Source organism: Macrobrachium rosenbergii, chromosome 19, assembly GCF_040412425.1.
Source record: "Macrobrachium rosenbergii isolate ZJJX-2024 chromosome 19, ASM4041242v1, whole genome shotgun sequence".
Taxonomy (NCBI): Eukaryota; Metazoa; Arthropoda; class Malacostraca; order Decapoda; family Palaemonidae; genus Macrobrachium; species Macrobrachium rosenbergii.
Window position 1 is genome coordinate 26,638,177 of NC_089759.1, and position 18,480 is coordinate 26,656,656.

General features: G+C 36.1%; 1 protein-coding gene across 7 annotated transcripts in view; it reads right to left on the reverse strand.

Annotated features, from left to right (window-relative positions):
* cnc (cap-n-collar) overlaps positions 1-18,480 on the reverse strand; it is a 455,033-nt gene that overhangs the window by 382,314 nt on the left and 54,239 nt on the right. For all 7 annotated transcript variants that reach the window (XM_067121352.1, XM_067121351.1, XM_067121345.1 and 4 more), the window contains 2 exons: positions 17,461-17,648; positions 10,918-11,076 (listed from right to left, as the gene is read on the reverse strand). In XM_067121352.1, the coding sequence (XP_066977453.1) occupies positions 10,918-11,076; positions 17,461-17,648 (347 nt within the window). The remainder of the gene's footprint in view (positions 1-10,917; positions 11,077-17,460; positions 17,649-18,480) is intronic.

The following is an 18,480-nucleotide window of genomic DNA, read 5'->3' on the forward strand; positions in this document are numbered from 1 at the left end:
TTTCAATAGTCAAGTGCGGTGTGAAACGTATTCCCACCCAAATGACTCGACACTACGCCGACCAATGAGAGCTGCCCCACTCCAAACCCCGCCCCTTCTTGGTTGTAACCAGTTCATGATTGGTCGTGATTGGTTGCATTCACCGTAGACTATGATTAATGATAAATAACTGTCAGAAACTTCGTTCGGTTAGGGTATCTTTCTCCCAAAAACCCTCGAGTTACCAAACTCCGATGAGGATTGAGGAATATCTCGACAGAGAACTTGTAGCAGGATTCACGTTGGAAGCTGCTGCTGCTTGTATAGGCCAAAAACAAAAGAAGCTCGCACGACACGTAACAAGAATTGGGCGTGTGATTTATTTTATTATTATTTTTTTTTAGTAAAACTCAATACAATACATTAAGTGTGGGTATCAAAAACATCCCGGTGTATTATTAAATCAGTTTCTAGCCATGAATCAATTATTTATATTTCAAGATTTCTCTTTCCCTTCTTTTAGTGCGAGTGAAAGTTTCGTACATTACCATGGACTAAGTATCCGCAGGTATATGACAAACTGACTTACATGAATGAATACTCTTCAATCCTTGTCCTTGTGACGGAAATTCTTATTTTGGTAAAATTAACTATATTCCACGGGTGTATGTTATTACTAATATTCGTGCTCTCTGTCTTCAGATCGTCATCATACCAGAGCAAAGGATCCCTGACAAACCTCATCACTATGACCTTGACCTACTATTCAGTCACAGCTTATTTTGTCATACAAAGAATAATATGGGCAAATAGCTTTTTTGCTATGTGTCTTATAGACAACTTTTTAATAATCTCCAGGTACTCCAACACGATCCAACAATCTTACATTGTTAAAACTGCAAATTTCTCCTCATCTCCCAAATCAATAACTACGCGCTTCAGGAAAAAAACATAAGTAACTTCCGAAATGGAACCCGTGCGTGCCTGGATCTGAAGGATATGATTTTGATCATATATATATATATATATATATATATATATATATATATATATATATATATATATATATATATATATATATATATATATATATATATATATATATATATATATATATATAATCTTTTTAATTCTACTTTGGGGTATGGACATGTTATCATATGCTACCAAAAAAACCTTCAGACTCTATTAAAAAATATATAACTTGACCTTTGACCCCGTTTTTAAGGAACCACCGAGTACAATGTAATCGTTATTCTCAACATACCATGAAACTGTTGAACTTTTTTTTACATACAATTATAGTTATACCATCACGACTTCTAATGTTTCATTTCCCACACATAATTTTTGTGCAGTTCGATGGCATACTGCAGTAGAATTCTACAGTTTTGGCTAAAATATCCACTCTACAAATACTAAATATTTTCTGCACATTCCATAGCTGTGTGACGTTCAACTGTTTCAAACTATCATATTTGTCTTTCAACATGAGTTGGAATTTTCACAGTGTTATTTGTTTACATGCTGTACTAGACTGGCTAACAACTCCAGAAAAGAATGATTCCCCGAGAAAAAAAAATTTTTTTTAATCAAAATAATTCTATGATAAGGTCATATGGTCAGCAGGAACAGCTTGTGGGTCTAGGAGCATGGAATGGGAATGAAACATTGGGCCTAGGAGCATGGAATGGGAATGAAACATTGGGTATAAGAGAATGAAATGGGAGTAAAACATTGGGTATAGGAGTATGAAATGGGAGTAAAACATTTGGTATAGGAGTATGAAATGGGAGTAAAAACATTGGGTATAGGAGTATGAAATGGGAGTAAAACATTGGGTATAAGAGTATGAAATGGGAGTAAAACATTGGGTATAGGAGCATGGAATGGGAATGAAACATTGGGCCTAGGAGCATGGAATGGGAATGAAACATTGGGTATAGGAGTATGAAATGGGAGTAAAACATTGGGTATAGGAGTATGAAATGGGAGTAAAACATTGGGTATAGGAGTATGAAATGGGAGTAAAACATTGGGTATAGGAGTATGAAATGGGAGTAAAACATTGGGTATAGGAGTATGAAATGGGAGTAAAACATTGGGTATAGGAGTATGAAATGGGAGTAAAACATTGGGTATAGGAGTATGAAATGGGAGTAAAACATTGGGTATAGGAGTATGAAATGGGAGTAAAACATTTGGTATAGGAGTATGAAATGGGAGTAAAAACATTGGGTATAGGAGTATGAAATGGGAGTAAAACATTGGGTATAGGAGTATGAAATGGGAGTAAAACATTGGGTATAGGAGTACAAAATGGGAGTAAAACATTGGGTATAGGAGTATGAAATGGGAGTAAAACATTGGGTATAGGAGTATGAAATGGGAGTAAAACATTGGGTATAGGAGTAAGAAATGGGAGTAAAACATGGGTATAGGAGTATGAAATGAGAGTAAAACATTATGTGGTGGGATGAGGAAATAAAAGGTTTAGTGAGAGAGAAAAAAAAGATTGTTTGAGGTGCCACTGCTCAAAAAGGAAGATGATTACCTGAGGGATATGAGAGTCAAGAAGAAAGTGAGAGTGATAAAGGCAAATGATAAAGAGGGGAGAAAATGAGCAATAAAAGTACCTTATATGCAAGGAGAAAGACTAATGACCAAATGGATCTCAGAATGAAAAATGCAAGTGGTGCAATGCTGTCTGAATTAAATGGAGTATTGGGTTCACTGAGTGAGTATTTTGAAGATTTCTTGAATGTGGAAGATACGAAGAGAAGCAGAGCTATACATGACACCCGAGTAGAAGGGTTTAGTATAAGTTTAATGGTGCTTGCGGAAATGACTCTCGAGAATGCAAGAGGGAGGAGCAAGTAAGAGGTTAAAGAACATATACACATCAGAGAGTTGATGGGATTACAAGTAAGATGATTTGGTATGGTGGTGCTACTGTGCTTGAGTTGCTGACCAAGAAGTATAAGTTATGACTGGGATACAAGTATACCTTAGTTTAACCAGACCACTGAGCTGATTAACAGCTCTCCTAGGGCTGGCCCGAAGGATTAGATTTATATTTCGTGGCTAAGAACCAACTGGTTACCTAGCAACAAGACCTACAGCTTATTGTGGAATCCGAACCACATTATGATGAGAAATGAATTTCTATCACCAGAAATAAATTCCTCTAATTCTTCATTGGCTGGTCAGACAGTCGAACGTTGGGCAACAGCGTGCTAGCTGAGAGCTCTACCCACCGCTCCGATGAAGAACTATAATGTTAGGAAAGGTCTCAAAAGAAAGGGCGAGTAGACGAATTATTCTACTGCATAAGGGTAAAGGGGATGAAGGAGACCGTATGAATTACTGGGCCCATCATTACCTTGTACACCATTAAAGATTAAAAAAGTAAGGCACAAGCCAGAATAATGGTGAGGGTTGAAACAAGGAAGAGGGTGAGCAAAACAAGACTTAGTCATGAAAAATTTGTGACAAGACTGAAGATATGGCACAAAAGCTGTATGTGCCATGTATGGATCTAGAAAAAGTTTATGATAGAATGAAGAGAAAAGCAATATGAAAGAGTTCATTGTATATGGTACAGATGAAAAATTGCTGAGAGCCATTAAACGGTTCCATGATGGAAATGAAGTGGGTATTAAAATCGGTAAACTGGAGTGACTGGTTTGGTGTAAAAGTGGCTTAAGGACACTAGTAAATCATTTCTACATGAAAGTTTAATGATTTTATAGATGGCGTGACAAGTTAGAGAGATGAATATGGATGCAAGTGCAAAGTTGTGAATTAAAGAAACGAGCCATTCATATATATGGAGTGTGCAATAGTTGACATATACCAACATTGACGTATTGATTAGGGATAGCGAACAGATACTAAAGAAACTTGAAGAGCTTGAAAGTGTTTGCATGAAGAGAAAGCTTACACCAAATAGAAACCAGGAAGATAGAGTAATGAATTTTAATACTGGTGGTTGAAGATTGGAAACCACTGATCTGTATGAAAGGATGAGAGATGAGCCACATCAACGAATGGTGAAGCAAATGAAGGTAACAGGAATAGGATGTGTGCAAAAGTCTGTGAAGAGATTGAGATCTAGCCTACAGAAGCAAATGTGGAAATGTATGAAGGGACTGTTAAGCCAACTCTCTCCTTACTGGAAGTAAACAGTGGATTCTGACTAAGTAAAAAAAAAAAAAAAAAAAAAAAAAAAAAAAAAAAAGAGTCGAAGCTGTCATGATGAATGTTTGCACAGTATATAGTATAGATCCATATAGTATATAGTATAGGTCATATGTTGTGAAATGGTTTAGTCATGTACAAAGAATGAAGGGCAATAGATATGTGAAAAGTGTATAATTCTTACATTTCAGGAGGGAGGAAGAGACATAAACTGGCTACAGTGAAAGACACTGATGTAAAAAGTAGATTGGTTACTGGCCCTAGCGAAAAGGCTAAACTGCTTCATTAAGCTTTTGAAGCTAAGCAATCAGCGGAGGATGTCTCTCTCCCTGATACTTGTCATCCTAAACTACTACTTACAAAATTTGCATTTCGCTCCAAGGATGTTAAGAAAATTCTGGATATCTTGATAGCTGGGGTGAAAACCCTGATGGTTTCTTCCCTTTGTTTTCAACGAAGTTTATAGCGTGTTGTCTCACAAGTTTAGTGGATTTATAGAATTTTATGTCAACATAGTACCTTTGTGGGTGAACCCAAGCTTAGTAATACAGTGCCTGTTCCAACGAGTGGCATATCTGCAGACTGCAGTAACTACAGGCCAATCTTTATTCTCCCTGTGCTCTCCAAAGTTGCTGAAAAACTTATTTTTAAGCCAATATATAAGTATGTTGAATCTAAAGGATTGTTAGCTGATAGTCAAAATACTGTACGCATATAGGAAGCAGCCAGGTACCTGCAATGCTCTTTTAAACTTGGCATGCCATTTGCAAGTGAACCTTGATAAGGGTTTTGAGTGCAGAGTAATTCAGATAGATTTTAGTGCTGCTTTCAATTTAGTAAATCACAAGGCACTTACTGTATTTATAAACTTCATAATCTTGGAGTGGGTGGATATGTTTTAGGATTACTTCAAGATTTCCTTACAGGTAGGCAGCAACAAGTTGCTGTGGAAGGGATCTTTAGTGAACCATGACCTATTGTGTCTGGAGTTCCACAGGGAAGTGCTCTTGGTCCACTGTTATTTTTAGTGTATACAAGTGACATGGTCATTGGCCTGGAAAGCAAGATTGTTAAGTATGCCACTGATGCAACACTTGTGGGTGTAAAGTCACCACTTTTGAGAAATGAAGCCGCCCTCAGCCTCAACCGGGACATGGAGTGGATCAGGGAATAGTATAGTTGGTGGGGTATGAGACTGAACTCCAGTAAAACAAAAACACTATTGAATAGCAGATCTCGAACAGATTTCCCACCCAATCCTCCCCTTCAGGTGAATGGAACTTTGCTGGACGAGCCTGAAGCTTTAACTATTCTAGGTGTAACCTTTGAAAGTTTCAGCAAATGCTGCACGAAACTTAGGTATTGTTCATAAGGCCTCATATTTATAACAATAATAAAATCAATGTAACCTGTTTTAGATCATTTGTACTCCCTCTACTAGAATACTGTTCTCCAGTGTGGATGTCTGCTTTTGCCAGAGATTTATCTCTTTTAGACAGAGTGGTTCATGGTGATAGGTTTCTGTTTCCTAATAAATGACTTGGATCATCGACGGATGGTCTCTTGTTTGTCACTTTTTCATCAGTTGTATTTCAACAGAGATCTTTCACAGTCACAAATGATCCCTGATCCCCTTTACTGCCGAGAGCAACCAGGTTCGCTGAACAGCAGCATCAATATGTAGTAAATGTGCCTCAATGTCAAACTTCTCAGTTCCAGAGGTCTTTTATTCCACACACCACTGGACAGTGGAACAGCCTCCCAGAGGATGTCATGCAATTTGAACTTCATACGTTCAAGCGAAGGTGCAATGCATTACTACCCCAATACTATTCTCCTCGCATTTTAATGCATTTATTAATTCATTTTTTCCTGTTTTAATAAGTGGGATCTCTTCTTTCTGTATTTCCCTTTACCCCCTCTTACTTCTTCCTAATGAACACCACATTCTTTGGAAGCTTGAATTTCAAGTCAATGGCCCCCTGTGGGCTTGTTCCATATGAATAGGTTTTATCTTCTGAATAATAATAATAAAAATAATAATGTATTATTCAAGAATGGGTCGCTGAGTCAGCAAGATGAGAAAATGAAGGAGAGATACAGAAGGAAAAGGGATATTGAATGAGATGCTGCATGTCAAAAGAATGTCATGTAGATGGATGAGGTAACCAGGCATGAAAAAATTAAGTAATGACAATCCAAGGGTGAACCTCAGCAACTTCTTTAAGAGAGAAAAAGCTGTCTTCGACATTGGAATAAAAGATATGTGCAGAGAATGTGCCCAAAGGAAACGCAGTCATGCATCAATGAAACAAATATTTTTTAGAGCTGATAAACATGGACAGATGAGAGGCATATCTAACTGATGCACGAGTGGAAGTGGTGTAGTGAAAATATCTTGAAGAGGTACACAAGGCAAGTAAAACACGGAAGATAGGAAAAGGTGCCCAGAGCTGATGGGACTGGACCATCATGGCTAAGATAAAATATAGATCACGAAGAAAATATTTAAATAATAATGCTATCCAAAAGTCATTTACATAACATTCACGCAAAATTGCACTATACCCACTAATTTTTAAATTAAGATTATCAACATATATAACCAGGCTATCAATCATAGTAGGCTTTCAGTCAGATCCAGTGTAACACAAGAGTAATCTCAAATAACAATTTTAATTCCATAAAATAATAAAGAGAAGTCGCAATCTAATTTAATACAAGCAGTAATGCTTTTGTTTGATATTACTGTAGCGGTAAATAGCTGCCATACGAGGAAAATAAACACACTACAAGAGTACTGTAATCTCAAATAATTTTACTTCCATACGTTATTTGTAATAAAGAGAAGTCACAATCTAATACAACACATGCAGTAATGCTTTCATCTAATATTAGAAGTAAATAACTGCTGTATGAGTAAAGTAATTTGGCCCCCAAAACTTAATCATCACATTTTCCACCAGTTCTCTTTGAAATAATTTTACTAATTTTTTGCAACAACATAAAAAATAACTATAAACTGTAAAATTATACAACAGCTAGCTTCACAATAATTTGGTGCCAAGAAAATAATATATATATTAGAGCAAACAAATGCACAGCATTTACTACAGAAACTTTTGACATGTATCAGTTACCATTACCATCATAAAAAATAATGTAAAGACTCCAACCATAAATTTCGTGACAATATAATACCAAACGGATAAGATCATATCGAAGAACAGTAACCTCTCTTTTATCGGAACTATGACACCAAATGAACCTCTTCCAAAAGAAGATAGTTTCACAATGACTGACAAACTAACCCATTAGACACAAGCACCTTCAACTGGGCAGACAGCAGTATGATTCTGGGAAAAAGTAGAGTACAGTCGCAATAGCAATAAACATGACTCAAACAATGAGTTCAGTGTGTAGGGAACTGAATGCTGTGTGCTGATTGTCTCATATATATCTAATCTGCTTGTGATCCTTCCTGACCTCCCTTCTTGAGAGTGTGTATGGCTGTCCTGTCCAATCAAACAGGCTATTGCTTTTGTAATCTTGCCTTATGCTTAGGCTTTTCATGTGTGAGACTTTGAATAGTGCCCCAGCCTACCAAGATAGTGAGGAAGGCACTTGGTCTTGACCATAAGTCACCAAGTAGCCCTCTTGTTCCAGTAACAGACCCCTAACTATCTATGACAGTGGCATCATCAGTCACACATGTTACTGGTGTTACAGGTATCCCCTGTCTCCAACTTAAAAGTTTCTATAGCTACACCTTCCATTATTGTCAGTATCACTTTCTGGGGCTGAGATGTAATACCTTTTACTGCCACTATATCACATGAGAAACATTCTTCAAACAAGACAAAATGTTTGAGAGTAGAATTAAAATATTTTCCTTGGGTAATGTGTGAAAATGATGTACGGCTACACATTCCATTATTGTCAGTATCACTTTCTGGGGCTGAGATGTAATGCCTTTTACTGCCACTATATCACATGAGAAACATTCTTCAAACAAGACAAAATGTTTGAGAGTAGAATTAAAATATTTTCCTTGGGTAATGTGTGAAAATGATGTATGGCTACACCTTCCATTATTATCAGTATCACTTTCTGGGGCTGAGATATAATACCTTTTACTGCCACTATATCACATGAGAAACATTCTTCAAACAAGACAAAATGTTTGAGAGTAGAATTAAAATATTTTCCTTGGGTAATGTGTGAAAATGATGTATGGCTATGAAAAGGCATATGATAAAGAGAGGGAGAAAGGGTTTACTAACTTCAAGTAATTCAAATTTACTATTGAAGTTTATTAACATTTTTTGCAATTTGCATGGGACCAGTTCAGTTTTACAGTACTATGAACTCTTCAAAAGAAAAAAATACAGCAGAGGTAACACACATCTCTATGTAAAGAAATATAGCTGACAGCAAGAGTACAAAAGTTTAAATTAATTATAATACAACACTTACTATTGCTTTTTAATTTGAGCATTGTACAGTACATACAATACCAAACTCTACTATAACATACAGAATGACTGTATTCTAAAAGCACATGCATGTATCATTTGTGTAGTGTTATTTCTCAAATGACTTGTTTTTCATCTTTACTGTTCCTGACCTGTGCACTCAATCATAAGTGTTCGCAAATGCAGCCTGCATGTATCATCCATACAGGTTCGGGTAGGGTAGACGAGACCACGAGTTAACCACAGATAAAGTACATATGAGTAATACACAATACAGTACTTTATACCTTCAGATTTTTGGTTTTAACTATCAACTGTTATATATACACATTACATAACATTACTGATTCTAAGAGTACTGTACGGTTGACCATAATCAGGCAGTCTCTTTCACTCATATATACTGTAACCTTACTGCACAGGATGATTTTAAGGAAAAATCTGCTTATTTGGCAGTATTTTGTGATACAGAACAAGGCTTCCTTATTTGTTTTGGTTTTTTTTTTTCACTTGATGCATGTGGATTTGATTATTTTCTTTACTGAGTGTTTCACAATTTCCTCTACAGTTTCAATAGCTTTTTATGGTAAATTTCAAATGAAAAAGGTTTCTTGAACTGTAATCCTACTAAATTACTAGACAGTTTTGTGGATTTTGTGAGTTTAATTGATTTAATATGTATTTTAGGTAAGGCCGGTGTGTGTGTGTGCAGAATACTAGTATGGGCTAAGGGTTCAGGCAAGTATACTATCCTTTTTTTCTAATCATTCAACAACTACCGTAGCCAAAACTGATCACAGAAGTAGTGTTAAGTCCAAGAAATATGAGGGAAACACACCCAACAGCAGATGTATTTTTTCCTGCTGATAAGACTGCTAAGCTGTCACAGCTATTCTACAGATGCTTCCCCTTACACCATTCAGTTATTTCAATCAATTCAGGATAGTTTTTTTTTTATTAGAGAGTAGGAAAATAAATAACATACATTGCTATCATTCACATTTTGTGAAAAAATTATCAAGTTAGCTAAATCAAATTTACACATATTATCTCTGTATAATTCAGTATTTTAAATTTTGGAAATGATGATAATCTGACACCAGAGATTTTTACATTTTGAAATTTACAAAATATTTTCAGAATATTAAATATACGCTCAGGCTGATACCAACAGGTTCATGAGTTAGTACCAGCTACTAACATGGTATTACCTGCTAGCACTCAGCTGCAGTGAGATCCTTCTTTCTTGCACACATGTTGTTAACAGTTGCAAAATGGAATCTGCAACCAACATGACTTTTTCAAGCCTTTTCACAGAAAAAGTGTAAGTATCAAAAAGTTGTAGCAATGAAGCCCTGAAAACTGTTAACTTTTTTTAAGATGGAACCACCACCTTTGAAGCTCCATGAGAGGTAGACAATTTGTTGAAGGTATCCTGGTATAAGTTAGTGTGCTTCATCATTAAATACACCACACAGTCACCAGTGTGGTTCATAAATCATTGTAAATATTAGGGTTCCAGTGTTAAAGAACATGTAAAGATCAAGTTCATATGTAAAGTATTAAAATGTTTAAATTTAAGATGTATATACAGTATGGTTAAGCCTACCCCAGTTGTGTGCTATCATGTGCTATCCTCATCCTCTTTCAATCTCCTACACTATTTTTACAATGCCCTTCAAAACCATTTCCAACAACATTTATTCTTACCATAGTGCTGTATATTGTCCTTTTTTGTATTAATGTTGCTAAATCTCTTTAATAACCTCAAAATTGCCGTACATTGTCAAATAATATCTATAATGTGTGTGTTGTGTGTGAGAGAGAGAGAGAGAGAGAGAGAGAGAGAGAGAGAGAGAGAGAGAGAGAGAGAGAGAGAGAGAGAGAGAGAGAGAGAGGGTGGGGGTGTTTTACTATGCACACAAAACAGATGCCATTCCAAATGACTACATCACTTCAACTGTCTTAAGACATGGTTTGGATAGTGTAATAGGGAAAACTTTCATATACCATAACATATATAACAATACTGCTCCAAAATATCTTGAATAGGATTGAAATTATAGCACCAGAAACATACACTAATATAAAGAAATACTGTACAAGACTGTGGGATAGGCCCAGGCTAGGAAAGTTTAGGCAAAGGTCATTGCTATAGTTCAGGAAAAATGCACATTTTGGGACACAGAGAGTGCTTTACATAACAAACTTACAGGTTTTCCTGCCAATGAACAAAATTCATGCCACTGAGGATACTACTTACCTGTATTGCTCGTGGGTGCTGAGGCTGGAACTGGGAGGCCTGGATCATGTCGTCCAGGTTGTCACTTGCAATATCCGAAGTATTTTCCCCCTCACTCTTGGCCTCTTCAACAGATTTTTCATTTAAATCGTCACTGTTGCTATCATCAGAGTCTAGACACTGTGAAAATAAATTGCACAGACTGCTGTAGAATACTGTAATTGTGTTTGTGTTTGCAGGACATGAGTAGGATATATATAACAATTTGCCAGATCACAAAAAATTGAGAATTCTGTATGATAAAAAATTCATATGACTTCTAAAGACTAGACCATCAAGAAGGATTTATTTAAGCTGCCTACCTATAGAAATTTATGTAAACCATCGTAGCGCAAGTAAAATTATGCTAATAAACTGGACACCTAAAAAGTGTGTACAACCAGCCAATCCCTTGTTAATGTATCTGAGAACTTCCAGATAAAATACACCAAGCCAGCAGTCCTTACAATGACTCAGACCAATCCTACATCTTAAAGCTGGCTGTTAGTAGACAGAGTTACATGCATTAACTTCCTATCTATGATGCCATTCCTTAGAAACAAATGTTTACTTCAGACACCTTCATAATTATTGGAAAAACTGTCAACCACTAAAAAATCAAATCATGACTACTTCAAAGGCATTTGAAAACAAAGTTATTTGCTAATACTCTTCCTGATTCTTTTTATCCTAAGCAACTTCTCACCATAAATATTTCCATTCAAGAAACATTGAAGTCCTCAACAACCTCAAGAAACTGGGCGACAATCTAGTTAAGTTACTCCAGTTATTTTTGCAAAATATATCCACAGTAATTCCCACTACACATGGTGTATTTTACTGTTTACATTTGCTAAAGACAACAGCATGTTTTCAAATGGGCAGAAACTATTACATACTGTGCCCACTTCAATGGGTTTTACGAGTACTACCTGCAATAATTACAGCCACTTTTCCACCTTTGCAATGTTCTTTACAGTTCCTATAAAATAAACTTTCAAGCTCCTTTGCAAGAACCTATACACATCCTGACAGCTGGTATTCTTAAAAGAAAAAATTATATACTTCTGATACTATCTGAGATCTGATCAGTTACATCCAAGACATCCTTGACACCTAATATAAGTTGAAAATTGTTCACATATTCTAAGGAGGCTTTTGACTTGATTATCAGTAAAGTTCTTATATATAAGCTTAGTTTTTAAGTGGCCAGTAGCTGTGTTCTCTCATGAAATTTATACTGTGGTAAGCCAAGATAAGTCTTGTCAGTTGTTACACAAGGTAGTATTCTCGGAAATATTTCGTTTTTAGCCTTTACTATAAGAGATTTAAGTCAATGAAAATAAGAAAATACATTGTGCATAAAAGCCAACTTTCATTGCAACCATTAACTACAGTCTGTATAGATTACTAACCATCAAAATAATTACTTCATTGTCAAGGATATCATTATTAAAAAATTTACTTCAGATTTACCCTTGATTTTGTTAACGAGCAGATGGATTCTCTCAACTCTCTTCTGTCTTCAGAGCTTCTTATATGTTTGTTACACATTACCATCTTTTTTATTATTAATGTTTTGTTTCTTGATTCTATTGCACTTGACATACCTATCCTGTTTCATAGCATTTGCAATTCAAGATTTTATTTACACATCTTTCAGTGACTATGGTGGTCCACAGTTCGATAATTTTTTTAATAATTTTAAAAGCAAAGGAATCCACTACAGGTAGTGTAATATGGTTCTTCTCACAGTTGTATTTTTGTTCACAAATTTCTAGGCCTTCTTACTCCTCTTCCTCTTGGCAAATCTTCATGAAAAATGGTCCCCAAACTTTAAAATTTCAGAATGTATTTGGATTAGTATTATGACATATATCTTAAGCTAAGTTTTAGTTTCTCATGTATAGCCTCCTGCAATTCGAGGAAAATTGGATACCCCTCTTTGGCTCTTGGTCTCTCACAATCCTTCTAAATTAAAGAGAATCCTATTTCGTGTGTGAATCTTTAGTATAAATATACCTTTCATAAACTTCCAACCTGGCTTCTTACAATACAATGACAGGCTTTTAGTGTATTAACAAAAGATGAGTGAATAACTTTGCAGCCATTCAATTGTTCTACAGCCTCTGAAAAATTATGAACAGTCATACCTTGTGTTAAGTCATTTCAAGTCAAGATGTTTTCAACTTTGTGCAGTTTTTCTCATATAATAATAGGAAAAACAAGTCACTTGCATCATTTTATTCGAATTTACATCAGTCAGCAACATTATTGGTTGTTCATAGGGTGCTTACTGTTGGTTCACTTTTTGGTGAATTGAATTGCTTTGGGTCTCCTTTACATTATTATGAAGAAACATGTAGATTTTTATAAAAAGCCCACAAAAAGGTTGAATTCTCAAAAATAATATCATCACAAGGAGCATATTGCATGTCAAGGTTGTTTTTAGAGGCAGCTAATCCGAGTTAAGTTGACTTAAGTCACATGTTTTGGAACCATTTGCCAACATCATATGAGGTATACCTGTATTTGGAAAGTAACACAATAATTTGGATTTTCAGTTGCTAACTGTCTCCATATAAAATGACCAACAGTGTACATCTGCCACAAAAACTACTGTACTAATACGACTACCATTTGCTAGCCCAACCTCTGAAGAGTGTTGCTACAACAGATGATGGTGATTTCTGGCCAGCACATAATTGATGGCAAAGCAGTACACTAATCACTCCAGTGTACATTTATTTACTTTAATCCTGTCTGGGAGCCAATGCTCCTTAAAAAATATGCTATTAAAATCTATTTTTAAATTTTCCTAAGCATATGTAAAAATACGAAAACAAGAACTGCTGAATATTGTTTCCCCTGAATAAAATATAATTACTCCTCTGATCATCTTTCCAACATATCTTTTCAAATTAGCATTCTCCATATTCCATGTCAAATGCTGCTTGTTCTCTGCCACAGTAGCACAATCAGGACTCTTACAGCCCTGGCCATGAGTTTTCTGCTCACAATTTACATGTATATCTAGTTTCTCTTGCACTTTCAGTTACAAAAAGTCATTGAGGTGACCATGCAGTAAAAGCATAATCTTGGGGATGACATGACAAACAGTCATTATTATGCACTTAAAAAATTTCATGAACTAGTAATGAGATAATGAGACTGAGGCTAAAAAAATGTTTTTCCTATACAACACATTTTCTACAAAACCATTCATCATAAATAGCTTTATTTAGTGCAAATGTTTCCCACCAGCATCAGCTACAAAGATATTGAAAGATGAAAGTTCATGCCTAAAACATGCTCCAATATCCTGCATCAATTTCAGCCAAGAAGAGTGAAGAAGGGAGAATGGCACCTAAACTTATGAATAAAAAGTTTGTATATAGAAAAACATTTACAACTCATTAACCATAAATAGCCTAAATCCAAATTTTGGAAGGACACTGACGAGGAAGTCGATTAATTCTGCTAGGTTTGAGTAATATCTGTGCAGTTGGAGCTTCCTCAAACCAACGGATTTGTATGGTAAGTCAGAAATCCCAAAGACATGACACTCACCCAGCAGATGTGATTGTAGGTACTCCAGGGAGCACAACCCTTCTTGTGTTACAAATAAAGGAGGGATGAAGGTCATAATGAAGATGAAGATGACTGGCCTATACCCCTCCTAATCAGTAGACCACAACCCACAGCAACAATCAGACACGACAATCAAACATCAAGAGATATTTGGGAGACATTTTATAAACAAAATCTTCCCATGTCATTCTGACAACACTAAGTTCCTGCAGAAAGCTCATAGTTGAATTTAAGAGTCAGGAAAGACAAGAGAACTAGAACTTCACATGCTCCCATCTTGAGTTGGCAAAAATCCTCTTATGGAATGAATGAACATGAAATTTGGGCAATAGTCTTGTGCTAGAGCCAGTGACAATTCAGCACCAAAAAGAGGTCCAAACTTACTGAAAACAGACTCCAACTGGATTTAAGGAGACTGGTGGGGATGGCAGAACTCTGACCATCTCTGCTTGGTGGCTTGTCCTGGGAGCGCTCCCAACCATCATGCTGTTAAGGTTACATGGAACGACATAATTGTGAAGCAGCCCAGCACTAGTGAGGTGATTATGAACAACTCCTTTGACTGGAAAACAAGGGCTAGAGGCATTGCAGCGTAAAACTTCTGTCTCTGATTTAAAGAGAACTGAAGCCAATGAATGGACTTCAGTTGAGAAACAGACCTGACAGAAGAGGATGACAAGGCTGCAGCACTGTTTAGCAATGGCATTCTTACTTGCAGTGGAGGTAAACTTCTCCCCCTATACAAAAAGAAAATCTTCAGAAAAAATAACTGGAGCCAAAGTGTTGGACATACACAAGGGATGGGGTTTAATTGAAGAAAGGAAGCAAGAGAGAGCCAAAGAAAGCTGCAACCCTCTTCTTCATCATCACTTATAGCAGCAAGCAGTACACAACATGAACATAAAGAACAAAAACATATCACAGATGAGGTAATGAGATTTGACTGCATCTTCTGCCAAAGGAAACAGTGCCAAACTCTCCCTGAAGAATCTCTCAAGCATCCATCTCGGCAGCCATCCAGCAAGTTGAATGAGGATTAAATGAAGTGGGGAGTGATCAGTCAGGAGAAGAACAACCTTTATGTTAGGGTAGAGTAGAATCACACACTGAGACTACCATCACGGCTGAAGAGACAGTTGTGGCAGCAGCCACAAAAGCAGTCAAGCACATGGGACCAGTTAAGTACACAGGCGTGGCAAAGACACAGGTATAAACAAGACCACAGGTGGGAGAGCAGCAAACCTCTAGAGGAATTCAGCTAAGTTACAGTATCTTATGCACAAGCACAGGGACTGGAGGCAACATTGAGACAGTACGTGAGGGTGCAAAACAAGGAGAACAAAGCAGTAAAGGAGGAACAAATAAAGAGGTCAAGGGGGCAGGGGAGGCGAAGTCAGAAGCAGTATCAATCAGTCTTGGATGCACGATGGTTACAAACTTGTCTCTGAGCACAGATAAACCACTGATCCAACAACCAGTTCACACACACACTGCACAAGCTTACTGCTGAGAACACTGTTTGTCCCTACAAGAAGGGCATATAAAATGAGTTCTTATTTTGGGATAACATGAAGGAACAGGAAGACTTCATTCATTCCCCTTACACAAGTACACTATGACATGATGGGTATGAAAAAATATATACTTCCCCATTTAAACAATGGGGAATGAAAAAGTTACAATCCTGTGATACTGTCTAAAGTAATGTCACAAAATAATAAATATTATGTTAGCTATATTTTTTACCTGTTTTCTCCTTACCTTGTTCAGAATTATCTGGATTCTAAGGCATTTAAGATATATTTAATTGGAATCAGATTTAATTATTTGTTTCATATCATCACCCTTTCTACTATAATATTAATACGTTCTAGGTCTTTTTTTGTCAAGATAGAGTTTTGTACCTTGCACTGGTTTTTTAATGGATAAGTGAAACCTCTCACTCTCACTTCCAACTTTCCTTTCTTTAAGGAATGTTTGGTTTTTCTATATTTACTGAAATGTTGACTTCATATGGTGGTTTTAACCCCAATACTACAATTTGGCATCCTAAAATTCTTTCAAGCTGTGCCACAGGGAATCTACTTAAAAGGCAATGCATCACTTCTGAGAATGCTAATATTTAAGTGTTATATTCATCCTGGTGGGTCACAGACATTTATAAAGCATGATGTCTTTATTTTGACCAGAGTGTTTCTATTTCTACTGAAAATTTTGTCCACTTAATTTAACAATTGTCTAAAGCTGTAACCTTAAGGCCTTAAGGTATTCAAGCACTGGTCATCAACAAAGAAGTCAGGCTTGCTCATCCTTAGAATGGGATCACCCTTAGCATTTTCTCATGAAACTACCATTAGGGGACTTACAACCTATTCTGATGAGTGATTCCCAACAGCTTCTACCTAGCAATACTCTGCTTCTAGCACTAAAAGTAGAGTTTAATACAATTCTTTCATTTTAATCAACTGCATAAGCTGCTCAAATTCTATGGAGGAGGATGTATACACCTTGACATAGCTTCCATGCTCTAAGAACTATCAAAATCATACTCAAAAATCATACATCATTACAAAGATTTGACCTGACAACACAAAAAGAAAAAATGAGGAGTAACAAAGTTATGAATGCCTTAGCTATTTCAATAAGACCACAATAATCAAGAGTAACATAATCAGTTTCATATACTACAGGTAGTTTTTAGGGGTGCAATTCTTTAAATAACAGCCACTTAAGTACTAATGACAAGAAGGATTTTATATGAAACTACGACACAGCTAGCTGCCTACTTACACGTACTGGCAAGAAGGATTTTATATGAAACTAAGATACAGCTAAGTGCCTACTTACATGTAAGTACAAAAGGTCCATCACTTATAAATCATACCTTCAGATTCTACCAAAGAAAAACAAACTAACCATGAAAAAAATACTCACCTTCCAAACAGTCTCTCCAGTCTCTGAACAATTAAGTCCAACCAGCTTCAGAGCTTCATCGAGATTAAACTCAAGGTTAAAATCAGGCTCAGTCTCAGACAAGGGAAAGGTCGATGAAAGAGGTGACACAGGATCAAGTGTCACATCACCCCCACTGATGGGACTATCACTTGACAAGAGATGCTCTCCTGCAAGAAAAACCATGACAGATATACACATCAAAGAAAACTGGAAAAAATTAGCAGTTGAAAGTTATAAAAAAAAACAAATTGGTATCAAACAGAAATATGTGTAAATTACTGACTTTTACTATTGATTCCCAAATACATAAATTTTAGAAAATAATCAATCCATTTATACACATCGATGGCAAGTTCATAGAAATCAGATAGATTAAGCAAAGTAGAGAGAGAAGAAATAGAAAAACTGTTAACTTGTACAGACTTTTTGGGGAAATAAATGTTACACATGATACCTGTAATAGACTGGCAGAGAAGGTGAATGACAAAAAGCAGGAACCAAAGAAAACATTTGAAGCTATGTACAAGCCTGATTGTATAAGGAGATTATTGACCTTCTCCACTCTTATTCACACAAGGCACTCTACACCTTTCACCGACATTACCTACTTCTTTATCAGTTTCTTCCACATTTAACTCATGACGCGCACAATCAACTATAAAAAAAAGCTACTTTTTCCTAGGATTATTCTGCAGAAATACCAGTCTCCAAATATTGTTCATTTTCCTACAAACCATAATTTCTTTCTTAGATAATAGCAGAAACTGAGAACTGCTGAGTAACATGGATGCATGTAGAGAAAGCTTATGATAGAACTGATGTGGAAGGTGCTAATGATGCATGGTGTAAAGAATGAATTTCTGAGAGTTATTAAAGTTTTCATACTGAAAGAAAAACTTGAGTACGAACATTATTACATACATAGATAATACTGTAGACTGATTGGTTAGAGTAAAGGCATTCTCAGATTAGAGTGTGTTGTCTCAATGGCTGTTTAAT